General features: G+C 40.8%; 2 protein-coding genes across 4 annotated transcripts in view; one reads left to right on the top strand and one right to left on the bottom strand.

Annotated features, from left to right (window-relative positions):
• Window positions 1-1536: 1536 nt before the first annotated feature.
• On the bottom strand, window positions 1537-9713 carry preb (prolactin regulatory element binding). The gene is made up of 11 exons (XM_029504397.1): window positions 9404-9713; window positions 9174-9259; window positions 8038-8221; window positions 6676-6874; window positions 4273-4526; window positions 3622-3702; window positions 3350-3477; window positions 3088-3261; window positions 2852-2924; window positions 2617-2776; window positions 1537-2541 (listed from the first exon to the last, which is right to left on the bottom strand). Exons 3-11 carry the CDS (start codon window positions 8170-8172, stop codon window positions 2447-2449), a joined length of 1299 nt encoding a protein of 432 aa, XP_029360257.1. The 5' UTR covers window positions 8173-8221; window positions 9174-9259; window positions 9404-9713; the 3' UTR covers window positions 1537-2446.
• Window positions 9714-12506: 2793 nt separating this feature from the next.
• adcy3a (adenylate cyclase 3a) overlaps window positions 12507-18880 on the top strand; it is a 53733-nt gene continuing 47359 nt past the window's right edge. For 2 of the 3 annotated variants that reach the window (XR_003840850.1, XM_029504259.1), the window contains exons 1-3: window positions 12507-12648; window positions 13356-14517; window positions 15720-15869. Coding sequence is in view for 2 of the 3 variants with exons in the window: in XM_029504259.1 (XP_029360119.1) it covers window positions 13843-14517; window positions 15720-15869 (825 nt within the window). In the remaining variant the exon portion in view is untranslated. Of the gene's footprint in view, window positions 12649-13355; window positions 14518-15719; window positions 15870-18880 lie in introns of those variants that run through there. The other variant, XM_029504260.1, reaches the window with a different exon arrangement.

Below are 18880 nucleotides of genomic sequence, written 5' to 3'. Positions count from 1 at the left end.
CAGGTAAGTGAGCACCCATTCCCAGCCAGAGAGCTGCTGGTGCAGCCGTCAGGGGGCCAGCAGGAGGAGCCAGGGAACCCGGGAGGTCTCTCACCTAAACCCCGTCCCCCAGCACAGTGACAGAGGTACGCCAGCCGCCACAGCAGTCACTGCAAACCAACATAGGCCAGTGGTTGAAAGGCACAGCCACCTCCGACTGCCCACCCCAGCCCTGGGCTCTGCCCCTGGATGCACGCAGTTGCGTGCTCGGATGTAAACTACACAGTGACGTAGTAAGTGGTGTCCTAATTCCTAGGGAAGATTACAAAGCACTCCCCTTCACCCTCAAAAGGGCTTCCTTTTGAGGGTGAGGGGACAGTGAGTGAGGGGTAGTGGGAGTGAGTAGGGTGAACATTGGGATTTGGCCTTAACGCATGCTCAAGGTGCTGTGGTCCAGGGAGCTGCCGTAGGGGTTCCCTGAATGTGGAGGTTAATAAAATCATTGCCATAAAGTTATAATCTTAGCAGGGAGATTAATATTATAGTGCAGGGAAGGTACATACATTTACAGAGATGGTATATGCTAGTAGACAAGGTCAAGATTAAGAGTGAGGTTTAGGGAGTCAATGAGTGCTGCACATTTTTGGTATTCTGCAAGAATGTTCAACAAGTTCACTTTCTGTCTCAGAAATCAGAACAGCTGGAAGGGGAAAGACTTGAGAAACGTATGTGGTGACCAGGGCTTAAAGTAAGAAAAAAATCCTGAGCCTGAATTTTTTCCTGGGGGTTGGCAGATTTTTTTTTTATTACAGCTTTTAATGTTAAATGTGAAACTCAAGTCAAGATAATTAATTTGAGGAATTATTCTATTATCAGCTATTTAATTCAGCAAAGGACAATTAACTACAAGAATATCAATACAAAATACAATACAAAAACTATTTATAAACAGTTATAGTGCAATAGTGAACTATTTTATTATGATTGTAAATACAAAATAGGAAATAAATAACCAAATGGCTTGTTGTCTCTGCCCCTCTTTCATATCCACGGCCAGCGACACTTATTTTTAAGTCCTTTGCCTGTTTTTTGGACATGTTCACCTGGCTTCATATTCTCCATCATCTCCAACAGTGACTTTGATGAAAATATGTTGGCTTGGATGCTGCGTTCACGAAAACTCGGAACCGAGAATTCTGTATTCCAACTCGTAAATTTACGACATCCGATATTATAGCATTCACGCCACGGGTTAACTCAGAGGAGAAAAAATAATTTTGGCATATTGTCACCGTTTGCTGGACACTAAAATATGTATAGCAGCCATTTACATTTATTTTGGAAGCAGTAATTTCCGAGTTTGACAACTCAGAGCTATTTTTTAACAAGATGTTTAGAAGGCAGCATCACCTGCTGCTGGAGCTCAACCAAGTTTGCCAAGACCCACCCCCACCGTACTTCTGATTGGCTAGTGATGTTAGACAAGTTGAGAGAGAAAACTGTGTTACTCTCATTCATTGGTAGGAGAACTCAATTGACTACTCGAACCTGACAATATCCCACATCAAGTTTTTTTATGTTTTTTTTTTTTTTTTCTTTGACAGGTGATGTCCAATGAAGACTACAAAACATGTCATATTATGTAAATAAGAATTGACAACTAAAAAAGGGGAGGCCTGATTTGTCTTAACAAAAGGCATATGTCCATGTGAAAAAATATGAGGTAAAGTTTTTGGTGACTGGTCCCCAAAACAAGGTATGGGTATGAACATTAGCTCGCACCGAAAAACTGTCTTTCTAATCCATTATTTAGAGAGAGAACAGACAGATCACTGATAGTGAAGCTTCATCCCCCTTAGGTTTTCACCAAACCCCTTTTCCGGAATAGAAAAGGAAACTATCAGATCCAGTGTTACTTCAATCTCTCTTCTTATTCAGGTTTTATTTCTTCCATTGTTTCCCTGGGCTAGTTGCAATAACAGTGATCAATTAAATACCCATTCACAGTTTTGAGCAGCTAGAGTATACATGAAACTCTTCATTTCAGACAATATCTAACTCCCATCACCCTTAAAAGAAGAAAGTGATTTTAAGTGTCTGTGAAGAAAAACTAAACCAGACAACTTATGACCATCATTTCTATTTTTACAATGTTCCTTAAATACATCAATAAAATAGCAGTTTCAACATCTTGAATGCTGAACTGTAAAGCCAGAACACATTAAGAGTAACTGAAATCGAAGCTAATAAAAGCCCAGTCTGATCTGGACCAAGTCCACTAGGTTCACAGGTCTGAGAGGCAGAAACTACCCTGAGAAGGATGACATCAGGCCATGACAGCTGCTCAGAGCCTCCATACTCAGCTGGAAGTCATAGTTCTGTGCTGGATGGTTTATATTGGACTAAGGACTGCTGATGTTGACAGAATCAGCCATGTGAAGGTGTGTCCCAGGTCCATCAGGCCTGATCAAATGAATCCTGGGAAAAGATATTGCAGGAGGAGGATCAATGCCACCACAGTGAGGCCACAGAAGAAAAGCACCAGCCAGATTGGGAAGGATCCTGGAGGATACAACACAAGGTGAGAATGTCTCAGGGGCATTTTTATTTAATGCATGCTAATGATGCAGGACTTACGTCTGTTGTGGATGGCATGGACCTGACAGCGACTGTCCACAGCTACACTCAACATGGCAGTTTCATTATTCCCTTTAATATTTCTGCCTCTCATTGTGTCAGGCAAGAAGGCTAGATCTGTGACCACAATGCCATGAGACTCCTGGACATAGTAGAGCTTCTACACACAGAAGAAGAGTATGCTTAGCATCACCAAAGGCACACCTGATTACACACCTGTAGTCAGGGTCTTTACCTGCAGGGAGAAGGCAATGTAGACTGCTACTGATCCTGTCACAGTTCCGAGCCCAAGAAATGTCCCAGAATCACTGTCAAACAAAAATATAATTTATATAGCAGGACATGAACCAGTTCCAAAAGGCCCATAGAGGAGAGCCATTGCAGACAATTTAGATCAACAAAGTAGGTTTTTAATTAAAAAGATTTATTAAAATTAAACTTCAGTTCTTGCAGACTGTAAGCTGCAGTCACCTCATAGCAAGGCTGGAGATCACCTCAGTGCCACACGGAGCTGTGAGCATTGCCAGAAAACTCTTTCCATCCCACTTCGTGAGGTAACATGGAGGAGGTCTTCGATCTCTTCTGTGGGGGATCTGGACTGTGTACAGCCTCAGGGCATCTTTTTGGTCCTCAACTTTTCCGAACCTGAAACATATCAAAGCATCTTAGCATACAGTGACTGTCACAAGAATGTGTGTGAATTTCAACAGGCCTGTGTCACAGAAGAAGAGACCTGCAGGCCAGGTATCGATAAGCCTTCTCATCCATTTGAGGCACAGTCTGGTTCCACCTAAGAGCTAAAGCCAGTTGATTACCAATCCACACACTGCAGGTAAAGTCCCGGCCCACAGTCACCAGGTGCTGCATGAAAACACGGCATACTGATCAATCAGACTGAATTGGTTGACTGCATCTGTCACTACCGAGAGACTGCAGTTTAAAAAAAAATAAATAATAATAATAATAATAATAATAATAATAACATTACATGGGGTCAGCATTCACCTTGTTCCCTGGACTTAGATCCAAGTCCTCGATTTCCCCTTCATGAGCTCTGAAGTCAAACTTCTTCTCCAGGGACGGAAACTGAGAAGAGTCAATAAAAACCAGCTATAAAAATAAAAATATCCTACCTTTGGCCTGTTATTATTACTTATAGAGTCATATGCGTCAGCAAGTCATTTTAAAAACATTCAAAGTCTCACATGGTCTCATGTCTTCAAATCCCTACCCCACAGGGATTCAGTTCTTTGAAATGAAAGATGACTCTAGGTAATGAACAAATCTTTCTTTAGAAGAAGTAATTTATCCAGGAGTTTAAACTGAAATAATAATGAAAACTACAGTAAAATAATAAATAATGATGAAACCTATAGGAGTCAGAAAAGAGAAGATTTTAGTTTGATGATAAGTGAGTAATAAAAGTAATTTATGTACTAAAGAGTGGAGCAGATGTAACAGTGGATAAAGTTCTAACACGTAACCAGCTAATTTGTCTCTGTAAATTCTTTAAAAGACTTATTTACAATCAAAAAGTCTTGCTAATAGATATAGCATTTCATCATCCAGTGGGGCTTCAGCCCTCTATTCTGAAGTGAATCATATTGACACAGTACATGCTCACCTTGCTGCTATAGAAAAACTGATGGTGCTTACCTCCCAAACTCTGATGTGCCCATCTGTGCCTCCTGTGAGCAACAGGCTCAGGTCTCGACTGAATCGGACAACTTTCTGAAGTGGGTCCTGTGGATTCACGTCTGACTGCAGTTCTGCCAAGCTAGTAACAGAGATTTGAGCTGTGTAGTCTTTCATGTCTGACTTATCTCCAGAGGCTGCAGCTCCATCCTGACCCTCTCTGTCTCCTTTACCAGTTCGTCTTCTGGTACCACCCTGCTGAATGCTGCTCATTCCTGTATGAGGGAAAGGAGAAGGGGAGAGGAGGATTACACCAATATAGAAAAAGATGTCCAAGCATCAGGAGTCTATGGGGTGATTAGAAACTAAACCGAGCAGAGTTACGCATTCCTGAATGGGGGAAAATATGTTTTATACAAAGTCAACATATGTTGTCTAAAATGACACTTGTCACTAAAAAGAACCACGCCTTTGCATGGAAAGAAGATCCATCTTTTAACCAATTCAACCAATGTTGCTACAGTAAAAGCAAGACACAGTCGGTGCAGCGACTTTATCATCACAATACTTGAAATTTTACATAATCTGAAGTGCTACCTGCATATTCAAAATACATACACTTGAAACCAAAAGTTTTCATCCACTATATAAAAGGCACATCAGGCAAATCAGATTAAACTTTTCCTGTTTTTGGTCAATTAAGATGACCAAAATCATTTCTATTTTGCTAAATGCCAGAATAATGAGAAATTATTATTATTATTTTTTTTTTTTACACAATTTGTATTACTTTCTTCAAAGTCAGAAGTTTACATACACTAAGATTACAATGCCTTTAAACAATCCCAGAGCCCAGATGATGATGTCAGTGGAAGCCTCTGATGGGTTTATTGACAATATTGGAGTTAATTAGAGGCACACCCATGGACCCAATCTTAAAATTCTTTTCTATGACAGACTCTATGACTCTTTAGCTATGCTGCTATAGGCCTAGGCTACTGGGGGAAGGACTGAGTCAGTCAGTCTCTCTCTCTCCCTCTCCATGAACTTCCTGCAGCATCATGTTCCTGCTTCACCTGTTTGAATATCCCCCTCTCCTGCTCTCATTCTCACCCTACACTTCTCACCACCCCCCCCAAGCAGTCGAGGCAGATGGCCGCCCACCTGAGCCTGGTTCTGCCTGAGGTTTCTGCCTCTTAAAGCACCTTTTTCCTTGCCACCGTCGCCACGTGCTTGCTCATCCGGTTATCTGTTGGGTCTCTTTAAATAATAATTTTTCTCTTTAATTTAATTTAAAATTTTTCTTTAATAATTTTATTAAGAGTTTGGTCAAGACCTGCTCTATATGCAAAGTGCCTTGATGTAACTTTGTTATGATTTGGCGCTATACAAATAAATCTGATTTGATTTGATTTGTATTTTAAGGCACACTTGAAACAGTGCTTCTTTGTGTAACATTACTGGAAAAACAAAACAAATCAGCCAAAATATCAGAAGGAGAATTGTGGACTTGCACAAGTCTGGTTCATCATTGGATGCAATTTCCAGATGGCTGAAGGTGCCATGTTCATCTGTTCAAACAATTATACACAATTGTAAACACCATGGGAATGTCCAGCCATCATACTGCTCAGGAAGGAGACGGGCTCTATGTCCCAGAGATGAAAACCCAAGACCAAAAGCAAAAGACCTTGTGAAAATGCTGGCTGAAACTGGTAAGTGTGTGTCATTATCAACAGTGAAACGAGTCCTATGCCGACATGGGCTGAAAGGCCACACTCCCAGTAAGAAACCACAAATGCAAATGCAAACAGGGACAAAGACTGTAATTTTTTGAGACATGTCCTGTGGTCTGACAAAACTAAAATTTTACTTTTTGACCATAATGACCATCATTACATTTGGTTGAAAAAGGGGGAAGTTTGCAAGCCTGAGAACACGATATCAACTGTGAAATATGGGGGTGGCAGCATCATGTTGTGGGGTTCTTTTGCTGCAGGAGGGGCTGGTGCACTTCACAAAACAGATGGCATCACAAGGAAAAAACATTATGTGGAAATGCTGAAGCAACATCTCAAGACACCAGCCAGGAAGTTAAAGCCTGGGCACAAATAGGTTTTCCAAATGGACAATGACCCTAAGCATACTGCCAAACTGGTTACAAAGTGGTTTAAGGATAACAAAGTCAATGTTTTGGAGTGGCCATCGCAAAATAATTAAAATAATTTTGGTAAGCCTAATTGACCAAAAACAGGAAAAGTTTAATCTGATTTAATGCTAGTCAGTAAGAAAAAAAAGGTTATGGGCCTTTTAATTTAGTGTATGTAAACTTCTGGTTTCAACTGTATGTTAGTATGTCTAAATTATAAATTATTTAAATCAATATAGTCCATGACACATTCCACCATGAACAGTCTGCCTCACCATCCTTGGCAGTAGCCTTGTCTCCATCTTTTTCTGAGCAGTGCTGAAACCTCATCAGACAGCAGGTCCCATCCTGTCCTGCAGCAAGTACACCATCACCCACAGCCAGGTTCATGGTGGCACGTGTGTCTGTGTCATGAGTGTGAAGGAGTGTTGCACTGTATTGGTTTTCTCCAACCAGCTGTAGATCCAAGAAGTGCTGAAACACACAGTGTTCTGTTGCTGTAACTGATCACCGTTCATACATGTTCTGGTATTCACTCTGCAAGAGTATTCTGTAACTAATTCTTTGTTTCCTCTGAAGAAACCTTCAGTGAGTAAAGTTATCATAACCTATTCCATGTCCATGTTGTCCCTGAAACATCAGCATACTGCAGCTCATGAGAACATATGTAAGAACACAGTAAGTAAATCCAGTTTGGTATTATATGCTGATGACATCACATGATATTACTCACCAGTCCTCTAAAATGACATGGATGTAGTGTCTGAGGGGGCATAAGTAATAGATAGGTTTTAAATATTGTAAAAACTAAAGTATTGTCTTTGGTCCAAGACACAGTCTAGCTAAAAATCCTACACTTAACTTACAGATTTTGGGACAATCAATCAAACAAGATGATAAAGTAAGGCTTTTGGGCATTACCCTTAGTAAAACACTTTTGTGGTCTGAACACAATCAAATTGTTGCCAAGATGGGTAGAAGTACTCCTGCTGTTAGGAAATGTCCTAACTATCAAACCCCTGAAATTCACAGACAGGTAGTACAAACATTGGTGTTGTGTAATTTTGATAATTGTTCAGTTATTTAGGCATCTGCACCCAAGGCCGAGCTTATAAAGTTACAAACAGCGGATGCTAATCACTACAGTACCAGAGCTTCAACTCAGCGTCTACTTGCATTACCGCGATCAAAAACTAAGTCAATGAAAAGCACTTTTGCATATTGACCCATTACGTTATGGAACACTCTTCCTTTAAATATTAGGACCATCCCAAGTAAAAAAGCATTAAAAAAAAAAACATGTGAAGTTACTTTTCAGACTTGAGAGTTACTGGTTTTTTATGTCCTGTCTTTGTAACTAGATCTGTGTATGTTTTATAACTGGACTTGTGTATTGTTGTATTTTGAAAAGAACCCCAGGAAGACTAGCCTGGTGTTTGTGCACTGGCTAATGGGGATCCTTAACAAATAATAAACAATAAACACAGAAAAGAGAGTGAAAACATCTAAATACAAGTGTATACTGTAATAACAGTAAACAGAACAGAAACAGTCACATGAACAAATACAACACAACTACACATAGCTCTCAGACGTAATCTCAGGCTGTATTAAATCAGGTCATACTCAATGCTCACCACAGCATTTTTTATGCCCGTCTTGGAGGCCCCTCCTCCTCCTGCCGTGATCACTAGCCCTGTTTTTCGGTCCACTTTTATGGAATATAAAGGAAATGGAGCTCTGTACAGATCTGGGACCCTCTTCTTTCCCATTGCTTCTGTTCAGGTCACTCAATTCATAAAGTTGCAGTCTTAACCCCACCTGAGGAAAAGTAACAAGTTATTTTAACTGTGACCATTAAAAGCTACACATCTATATACCAATGAAATAGATATCACTGTCAATTACAGGAAATGTGTTGGTGGACCAGTAGAAGGACTCAAGCTAATTAGAGCAGTTTATAATATGTATTTGTATCCTAGTTTTATCTTTACTAAATATATTGTGTTTTGCTTTGTTGTTAAGATGTCCCATAACAAACATGCTGACTTGTTCTTGTTGAGCTAAGACCCTTAAGCTTACACTTGAGCTAGTTTGATCTAACAGTTATGGTAATAATTAGTTGTTGTTAGCCTATCCAGCCTAAGACTAGAAAGAGAAAAGCTGCTATTATGAACAGTAGAAGCCTAAATCAATATAAGTTGACTTATATGTGGTTAATTTAAGTTCATATTTTGAAGTTATTTGTTTATGATAAAAAGACTATTTACAGATCAAGATATTTAAATTCATTCTCTCTTGATTTGTTCTGAAAAAATCAATGATAGAAATAAAGATCAACTCAGTATATTTAATTGTATTAATGCAAAATTATACTTTGAACGCAATCTTAAGTAGTCTTAGCAGTCTTAATGTACACCTCACTGTATTGATTGACCAATGCAGAACCACCGCTGCTGTCAGTTAGGAGGTATATACTAACCCAGCAGTCCGGGAAGGCCTTTACACGAGGCATTTCCGGTATGGACACCGTTAATTTCTGGAGAAATAAACGTACCTGTACTGACTGGTTTGACAGGTGTATATCCTGTTAAATTCTCCTCTCCAGCACACAGCTATCTCAACTACCACATATCCTTCAGCACAAGCTTCAGTGACTGGCAGCGGCATTTAAGGATTAATGAACGTGCAGAGAGGGCGCGTCACACAGCTAAGAATGAGATGAAATAAGATGCTGTGCTTTCAAATGTATCCGCAGTTTCATAGAACTTACCGTCGGACTGGCGACTGGTCGGTGTCTCCTGATGTTTGCTTTTCCCTGGCCCTTCACCACTTACTCCGCGCGCCGAACGGGAACGTCTGTTATAAACAAGGATGTCAAGAAACGTCAGTTTCGAACCGCTAGGTGCAGCTGCAGTCCAGCTAGCTTAGCACATAGTTATCCCGCTGTTGGCGTGCTACTTTGTTAGCTTCTGTTGGGATTTTTTTGTTGGCGTCCCCTACCTTGAGAGCTGGTCGTTGTCGTGCTGCTGATTGTTAGGCAGCTACGTACTGTGTCTGGTGGTTTAGCGATGGGGTATTGTAGCGAAGGCCTGTGAAGAAAATGAGTTGAAGGCTCTCGGCGAAACACTGCAGTTATTTACCGACCCACACGTCAGCAGCGTAAGCGGCGTACCCTGCGTGCTGACGTCACCATAAAAAATGTTTTTGTTGTGTTTAAACCACCTTATAAAATAGATATACGAATTTGTCAAAATGTCTTTGTCGTAATAATAATAATTAATTATTACAATATCATGTGCATATTTAACGTTTACCTCTCTAACACCGTTTTATTGGATATAATCTGGGTGAAAAACAAAGTGAATAACGTACTAATCTTATTGAGTGAAACCAGTTTGATAAACTAAAATAAAATTTTAAAACATCTTCACCCACTAACAATAATGGCGATATCAAATAAATATATTTTTTTACTGACATGCAACTGACAGATTCATAACTGTGACTGTCACATGCAGCTTTAATTTATATAGTAGTGTGTTACAGGGTCTTGGTACTCCATAATCTTAAATTGACACACAGGAAAAGCTGTTTTTTTTTTTTTTTTTTCATGAATCCATGTAAAAACTATGGGAAAAATCCATAAAATTAGTACTGACAACTCTGCCAATTCCTACTGTTTATTTGTACAGATCTTAATAACTTAAAAATAAAACAGAACCAGTTAGAGAACTGGAAGCAGTACCATGAACAAAACCAGACACAGAGCCATATACAGAACCAAACCAAAATCTGGACCAAAGATCTGACAAAACCTTTGTTGAAAATAAAATTAAGGCTTTGTGATGTTTTCCAGTCCAGTGGGAAAACATCAGATCTCTTAGTGTGTCCTTTGAACTCTGACTTTTAATCTATGTTTCCAAACAAGATTGGAGGAGTTTTCACCTCATTATTTGGTCTATAGTTATATAACAGAAAATGAGATAAATATATATTAGTTCTAAGCCTATACTTTCTCCCAGTACTTAATAGAACACAATGTTCATTCCCTCTCTTACATTGCAGACTTCATACTGTTCCATGACCTTCTTGCACTATGCTGCCATTCTGCCCGCTCTGTGAATGATTTCTCCATTTTTTTTAAACTAAGCATGCCTCCACAAAAAACAGAGATCTGTCAAATGATGCAGCAACATTAATTCAACACTGAATAAGTGCCCTGGCTGTAGCACATATTTATTCTTTATGGAACTGGTTGGTCTTTGAGGTAATCCAGTTCCCAAAATCCCACGACTGTGGAAATCTAGAGATAAATCATCTACAAATCTGGTGGTTCTCCATGGATTCATATGTGTGACTCCCAAGGCAGAAGGTCACATGTCATTGTTCTCTGCAGCCTGTTTGGTGTGTTGCTGTGTCTCAGTTTGACCTTGACTTTCATTTTGGGACACTGTAGCTGGCACTCATGTTGATGAAATGATCTGGTCGATAGCCAACAGTATAACCATCAAAGGTGCACAGCAGGGCTAAGTGGAACAATCAATACAGTCCTGCTGGCTGTTTGAAGTCACTGAGAGGAACTGTTCGAGCTGGTCAATGTTCAGTAGCTACGTGCTTCAATATCTGAACATCTGGTAAATTTATATAAAATAAGTTAAATACTGTTGCTATAATAGACATGATCACACTATTTATCAGAAAAACCAATCAGAGCATGAAAAAAAATGAAAAAATTGTCATTGATCAGAATCTCAATTCAGAGTCGAGAACTCAAAGCATATTTTTTATTCATACTGATGAGACCAGAGTAATTGTTTCAGTGTGTGACAAAAACATATTGTCATCTGATTTAAGGATGAAGCCTCCAACTGATGGGCACTAAATCTTTAATCGTTTTAAAATAATCATTGTTAATTATGACTAAAATGGTCAAATTATGGAAGAAATAAAATCTGAATAAAAGCAAGATTAGGTTCATTGGTCTATCCTGAAAACAGAACTAGTGATAACCCTGAGGAGGATGAAACCTCTCACACTGATCCATCATAAAAGAGGTTGTGTTCCTAAAGACAGAGCAATTTTAATCTTGCTAACAACTGAATGTCAGACATATTGGTGACTAACAACTAACAGTTGATTAATCACAATACAACAAAGTAAAATATTAAAAAACAAGACCTCTAATTTAACTGATACATTATTACAGATAATCTCCACACACAAATACTTTCTTAACTGTCTTCTTTAGTGAATGTGAAATCCAAAAAGAACCACTACAGTTAGGGTTAATGTAATATACCACTGATACCTATTGGTGACTTTAACCTTGAAAGAAGCGCTGAACACCAGTGGGATATTGGATCTCACTGGTAACAAGGCATTGGATCCTGGTTTCCACCACCAAGCTGCTCACCCCTAAGAGAAGTGAACAATCTGACAAGCATAACTGGAAAGTTGGTCTTAGTGGTTATAGACTGAACTCCATGAAGTTATGACAGATCAGGATGACAACCTCCTCTCCCACTGCGACTCAGTCCTGTACCTGAGTTCACTCCTCAAGAAATATCAGGGGCCCATGAAAAACATCTTCATCAGTGTCCTGGAACAAGGCACCAAAACCTCTCCTATCAGGTTTTGACACCTCCTAACAGCGTTGGTACAGGAGCCGGGGAAGTTGCAAAAGTTGGACAGCGGTTACTAATCATTAACCTTTCCGCTGCAGACTGAGACTTTTGTTTTATAATTGCTCAGATCTGGCGATTTAGGTGGTCGGGGACATATAAGTAAAAGGAAAAAGGAGGAGGCGCTGAGTTAAGTTAAACAGAACATGTCCCACGGAAACATTTGTTTCCCTATATGTCTAATTTTTCAACTTACAAGCCATTTACCATTTGCCATTTACTTACAAGCTGTCTAGTGCCAACCACACCCTCGCCCAATGTCAGTTGAAATTGGCTCCAGCCCCCAACCCCCACCAATCGATGTACAAAATTACTGAATATGGTAAGTTTGCACTAACCCAAATACATCAAATAAACTGATATTTACACAGGCTTTATTTTGAAGGTGACCGGAAACCGTGTTTTTAATATTGTCACTGTTTTCTGTGGTGTTTTCTGCGGAAAACAGCGAAGACCACCACAGACGAGAGTGGAGGTCTGAAGATTTGTTTCTGAGTCATCTTTATCAGTTCCAGTTGCTCCGCCTTATCGCTTAGAGGAGAGGAAATCTGTCTCTGACAGAAGGTAAGCATCCGCATCAGCCTGGACCATGATCTTGATTTCAGGGCAGATAGTCGATGAGGGACAAAATGTCAGCGTCCAGCAAAGCGGTTGGATGTATGTGAGACAGTGGACTGAGAACCGATTCCAGACCAGACTCAGTCAGATTTGATATGAATAGATTGAGCAACTGAAGCCGCTGTGACATCTTCTGAGTCACACTGTGGTAATGACTGTGTTTTCACTACTGGACAAAGCGCAACATGTAGTTTGGTAGGCCATCAGTTCAGAACCTGGCCCAGCTGTGCGGATACTTCGGAGCCAAATATTGTCAGTCTACTACAGCTTCGCTTCAGCAGCACAGGCGAAACCTCATGGCATAACTCTGGCGTTTTTATAATTTTTTTGCCAGTTATTCTGCTTAAGAGATTGGCCCAGTAGTATTTCTGTTTCAGGAGATATTTCGATGACGGCGGTGAATATGACTCTGAGAAAATGGGATGGAAAAAAAAACCGGTATTTTGTGTTAAGTTGTAGTTCTGGGTGAGGTTGGACCGTGCCAAGAAGAGACAGACTGATAAATAGGCAAAATGCAGTCTGCGCCAGTAGCAGGTTCCTGTTACTGTACTCTACCTGATCATGTGCTGGTCCTCTTTGTTAACAGGAGTGTGGTTAGAGATTCGCGGTGTCATCGTGAATTTCTTCTTCCTCATTTCTTCCTCTGTATTCAGGCCATATGAGGTGGGACCATGGAAAACCAACCGCCAATATGCTGCCCAACCCCGAGGAGTGACTTACAAATAGGAAGTCACACACACAAAGTTATCGGATCCAGTGTCGATTACATGGTCGCCAGAGGTGGAGCACGCAGGTGGTGGAATGGTGTCGGTGCAGGAGTCACGTCAGTGAAGCTGAACGAGGAAATATAAAGTGCAGCCGCTGCTGACAGAGTGGGCGGATTCGATCTGAGTCAGTGACAGCAGGAGATGGACGCAGCTATGTAAGAGGATGTGTGTGCAGAGCTCGGGTCTAGACAATCAAGTCTATGCTGTGATTCATGTCTCTTATGTGGGCTATCGGAGGCCGAAGGTTTTTAAGCAGAGGAGAAAGCAGGTGATGTACACCTGAGAGGGTGCTCTACTCTTACAGACCGACAAACAGCGTTCACAGCCTTACTATTTTTCATAGACGAGAAGAAAGATATTCTCCGAGTCCATCATGCCCCGGAACCGAGCCTTTTCTGAGCCTGAGTACTCGGCCGAGTATTCGGCGGATTGCTCTGTGACTCTGCCTTCCGACCCCGGGCAAGCCGTTGGCCGGACGCATGAGGTCACGGTTCGGAGCTCGGGGTGCTGCCTCTGTCTGCCGCGTTTCATGCGCCTCACCTTCGCGCCCGAGTCTCTAGAGAACCTGTACCAAACCTACTTCAGACGGCAGAGACATGAAACCCTTCTGGTGCTGGTCGTGTTCGCCGCCCTCTTCGACAGCTACATCATCATCATGTGTGCGGTGGTCTACACCAGCGACAAACTGGCTTGTGTTGTGGTGGCCTCTGTGGGCCTGGCTGCAGATATTATCCTGTATCTGGTGTGCCGCTTAGGTCTGCTTCCAGAACGCATCTATAGGCGGGTGGTACCCTATGCCCTCTGGGTCCTCATAGCGGCTCAGATATTCTGCTACCTGGGTCTGAATTATGCTCGTTTCCATCAGGCCAGTGACACGGTGGGGTGGCAGGCATTCTTTAGCTTTTCCTTTTTTCTGAGTCTGCCCCTGAGGTTGACCCCCATCGTACTCATCACTACAGTGTCCTGTGGAGTCCACACTTTGGTTCTGGGGGTCACCATTGCCCAACAACAACAAGATGACATCCAGGGGGAGAAGCTTGGCAGACAGGTAAGAATCTGAAGGGATGGATGTGCGTTGGAGGGTCAGATGCATGATGAACACAGCTGTTGGTTCCAGAGACCACCAATCAGACTTAATCCTATAGATTTCCCGTAGGCCAGTATCTAATTTTGGAAATTTTGTTCATCGTCTTAGATAGTCTTTATTCTGACTATTATCCTTTATGACCAGACTTTATCCTGACATTCTGCTATGAAAAAATAATAATAACATGAATTATAATGCTGATGATAAGAATCTACCTGTAAAAGGTATGGGACCTTTCTATATATAATTTTCTCCAAAACAAAGTGAGCCTGATCAGACTGAGGTCTGAATCTCTGAATTACTGAAGATACACATGAACATCCCATGTGAAAATAGGTCAGTGATGATTGTCTCTAATGCTGTAGTTTATGTAAAACAGATATGTTCAGTATTTATTTCTATTGTGCTCAGACATGAATGTTGATAACCAAGCAGAGCTTCATTTTCACTTTCTACCTCTCCATAGTAAGGCCATGTGTACAAAATGAAGCTTCTGCACCTTCAAAGCTGCTTGTATTTCACAGTTTTACTGATCCACCGACCTTCAGAATGAGAATAGTCTGGACACACAGTGTGATGCCTAATGCCAAAGTTTATGAAATTTAGTTTTCTCATTCATTATTGAGTGTTTCTGCTCAAGAATCAATTTCCCCTAAAGCTAATATTTACGAGTGCATATTTAGTGCTACTCAGTCTCAGTTACAATCACTATTTACACATGTGATACGTATGTTTTATTTGCATTTCCTGTGGCATTTTCTCTTCTCCTACTGGTATTCTTTCTCCATCCCTCTAGCCCCCTCCCCGACCTCTCCTCTCCTTCATGCTAGCTCTCATTGCCGTTGTTTCGTGTAGATACAGTACAGTCCAAATTTTGAACACACCTTTTCATTCAAATGAATAGAAAAGTGTGTCCAAACCTTTGGCTGGACTGTATGTCTAGCTTCATTCTTTTTTTTTTGTTTTGTTTATTTAATTATAAAACTGCATCATAACAATGTATGGATTAACTGAAGCAATTCTAGCTTCAGAACTCCAGCAAAGTCAATTATTTGAATGAATGTGTGAAAATTCAGCTCACATATGTAACATTTGGAAATGTTAGGAAGTTTCCATGAAAGCTGCCATTAACCCCTCACTTTTGCTATCTTCTCGCGTCCCAGCTGCTGGCCAACGTTGTGATCTACATGTGTGTGATCACTGTGGGCATCATGTCGTACTACATGGCGGACAGGAAGCACAGGAAGGCGTTCCTTGAGGCAAGACAGTCTCTGGAGGTGAAGCTAAACTTGGAGGAGCAGAGTCAACAACAGGTCAGAGGTCAAACCTTCATTTGTTTGTGTGAGCGATAAATCCCTGGTTAGAACTTAAATCGGTGCTAAAACTTCATGTCAGGAGCATCCAGGTCCACTAAGTTAAGGATTCAGTTTCAGCTCTATTTCACAGAGAACTAAAACTGAAAACTGTTTATCTTGTTCAAATTATTATTGTTTGCATTGTGAATTCCTCAAAACTGCCTCATTAATGAACCCGATAGTTCAAACGTGAAGAACATTCTGCTCAGTGATTTGCGTCATGTACCTTGGTCCACCAGTTGCAGGTTAAACAGATGAATGTCTCTCCTGCTCATTCTTAAGGCCTGCACCTTCAGTGAGTCATGCCGGCTACATTTGTGTCTGTTATGTGACTGCATCTTGTCACATGAGACTACTGTAGGTCAAAGTTTCACACACTGGAGAAAATATTGATCTCAGGTGTTTGTTCAAATTTAATTTAATTCGGAAAACTGATCATTTTAAAGCCAGCCCTATACTTTAGGGTCCAGGTCAGTTAGCCTGATAAATAGTAAACCACAAAGGGACTGATGAATGTTTCAGCCCATCAGCCTATATACTGTGCCCACTTGTTAATAAGGGATGGAGCCATTTTTACGTTGCAATCATGGAGACAGTAAACTTGAGGCTTTATTTGTAATGAGCTGGGAAGCATTCAGAAGCCCAACTTTTTTTTCCATCCTTGCGTTTGACTTCAAATTCAGTCCAAGCAGTTTTACTGTACTCATGACACATGACACACAGACCATTATTCTACATGTTTGTATTTTCTCAAACATGAAAATGTATCCTTGAGGTTTATAATGATCAGTTTTTGGCATATTTTCTTAAAAATTCACTGTTCGTAATTGAGTTACAGCATTATAAAAGTAACTAGTTACGAGGGAAGTATTAACTATTGCAATCCATTTTTTTTAATGTACCCATAAAATATATATTTTTTTCCTTCATAGAACTTTATATTCTACAATTTATTCAATTATTTATACAATTTAAAATTATATATTTTTAAATGAATGAAATGGACACCTGATACAATAAAATTAATCAGAGAAGATTGTAATACCTCCACTTCTAGTTTGCCTTTGAATCATTTTGAATCACCATTGTTGTACGTGTCCTTGTCGTTCGTGTGCGTGTGTTGGGATCGCCTCCCATGTGCTTTAAAAAGAACAATAGAGAGGCCTACATGTCCCTCCTGAAGCCTGGGCAAGAGTTGTCTGCCTGTTTGAAAATGGCACCACGACCTCAGGATCCACCCCTAGGGTGTGGTTCTGAGTTTGAACAGGAGGGCATTGGCTGGACACCAGTGTCGTCTCAACCGGATCGCTGAAGGGAGCAACACCAAACATTTGGATCCTGCCACTACAAAATCTTGGGTCACAGTCTTCAAGTCGTGGGGCAAGCGCAGACTGCTGTGTTCTTTTTGTTTGTTTTTCCTTCTTTTTTTCTTTCCTCAAACTCAGCACGGACTGCTACGCGATCAGTTGATCCACGTGCTGAGAAGACCAGCATGCCAACTTTGTTACCAGAAACTACCAAAGAACATTCGTCTTCAATGATTTTCCCTGCTGATGCCAAGGGATTCATCACGTCGCCGTTATCTGAGGATAACACGGACCACTCGACCGAGCTGAAGAATGCATTATGGACACCCGGGGCGGATCTCTTTCTCTTTATCTCCCTCACTCCGGGAGGAGCGGAGCAACCAAAGTAAGAGGCTCGTCTAGGCAGAGACAATTAGAATAGTGTACATTGCATTTTGTATTACTGTGTCTTTTGTTTATTTGGGGATTCAGTTTGTCTATTTGCTTTGTTTAGTTTCTTTCCTCTAAATTCCATAAATTGCAAAAGTGATTGGTGCTACAGACCTCGCGTTGGCCGTCACATGATCGGTGATTGTGCAGTACCACTAGTTGGACCAATATCTGACCCGTGAATTCCGTTTGCCGGCTTGGCTATTGTGTAGTGATACTGTAACAATCTACTGTGGTGACAGCGTCCACGTCCACGTCTTTCTCCTTCCTTTTCTTCCCCTCACACACATTCACATGTGGCAACCAGCCGCCATCATGGCTCGGACGGTTGCGTAATTGACGTCACCCCGTCACCATCTTGGCCATTGCAGATGTCGCTCACATGACTCTCCGGCCATCTTTACTGCTCACATACACACACACCCTCAAGATCCATTGATAGACTAGTGCGACTGTGGTTGCTGTGCTATTGTGATTGTCGTTGCTATCGCTATTTATTAGTGTTGCTGCATGGGATGTTACTATTGTTATCGCTATAGCTATCACCATCGCTAAGGCTGTCCATATTACTAACCCATTCTTATTACATGTGTGTTATCTGTTGTAGTTTAGTAGCTGATGTGTGTCATTGAATAATCAAACTATAACAGCCATTTATCCAGAGTGATGTTATTTTGAATAATTCCCATTGCTGTGAATAAATTACACATTTAAAAAAAAAAAAAAACATTTTAAACTGTTGTTGTTTGTGATTACTGCGGCTATAACTGTGACAATTGCTGGATTTATGACAGCCAGCGCTTAGATTGACTCCTTCTGTTAACCCTTTTGAGACTTGATATTGGTTTTGCTAATTTGGACATTGGTCCCTGTTAACAGGGTGGTGCCCCAACATTTACTGCTTATATTTTTAGATATCAATAATCAGTTTCATAATCATTGATATTAATTGCCAATCTCCAAATTACCCCTAATAGTGAACAACGTAATTGGTGCCCCGTGTTAGAATAGTTAGAATAGTTGCTGTTAACACCATCACATTACTATTAACTAACCATTGGCGTACAACATCAGTGGCTCTACTGTAGTGAGGATGGCAGTTAAGGTTTCATAAATTGAATGCACCATAGCAGAACACGGACACTGTTCTCTCTCTTCCCCTCTTCTTGGACTGTGAGTCCTGTAGTTGAAAAGCACGCTAATTACTAACCATTCACAGAGGCACAGGACCGC

This window comes from Echeneis naucrates, chromosome 6, assembly GCF_900963305.1.
Source record: "Echeneis naucrates chromosome 6, fEcheNa1.1, whole genome shotgun sequence".
NCBI classification, from domain to species: domain Eukaryota; kingdom Metazoa; phylum Chordata; class Actinopteri; order Carangiformes; family Echeneidae; genus Echeneis; species Echeneis naucrates.
Note: the sequence above shows the minus strand (reverse complement) of the source record. Positions and strands in the feature narration are given on the sequence as shown.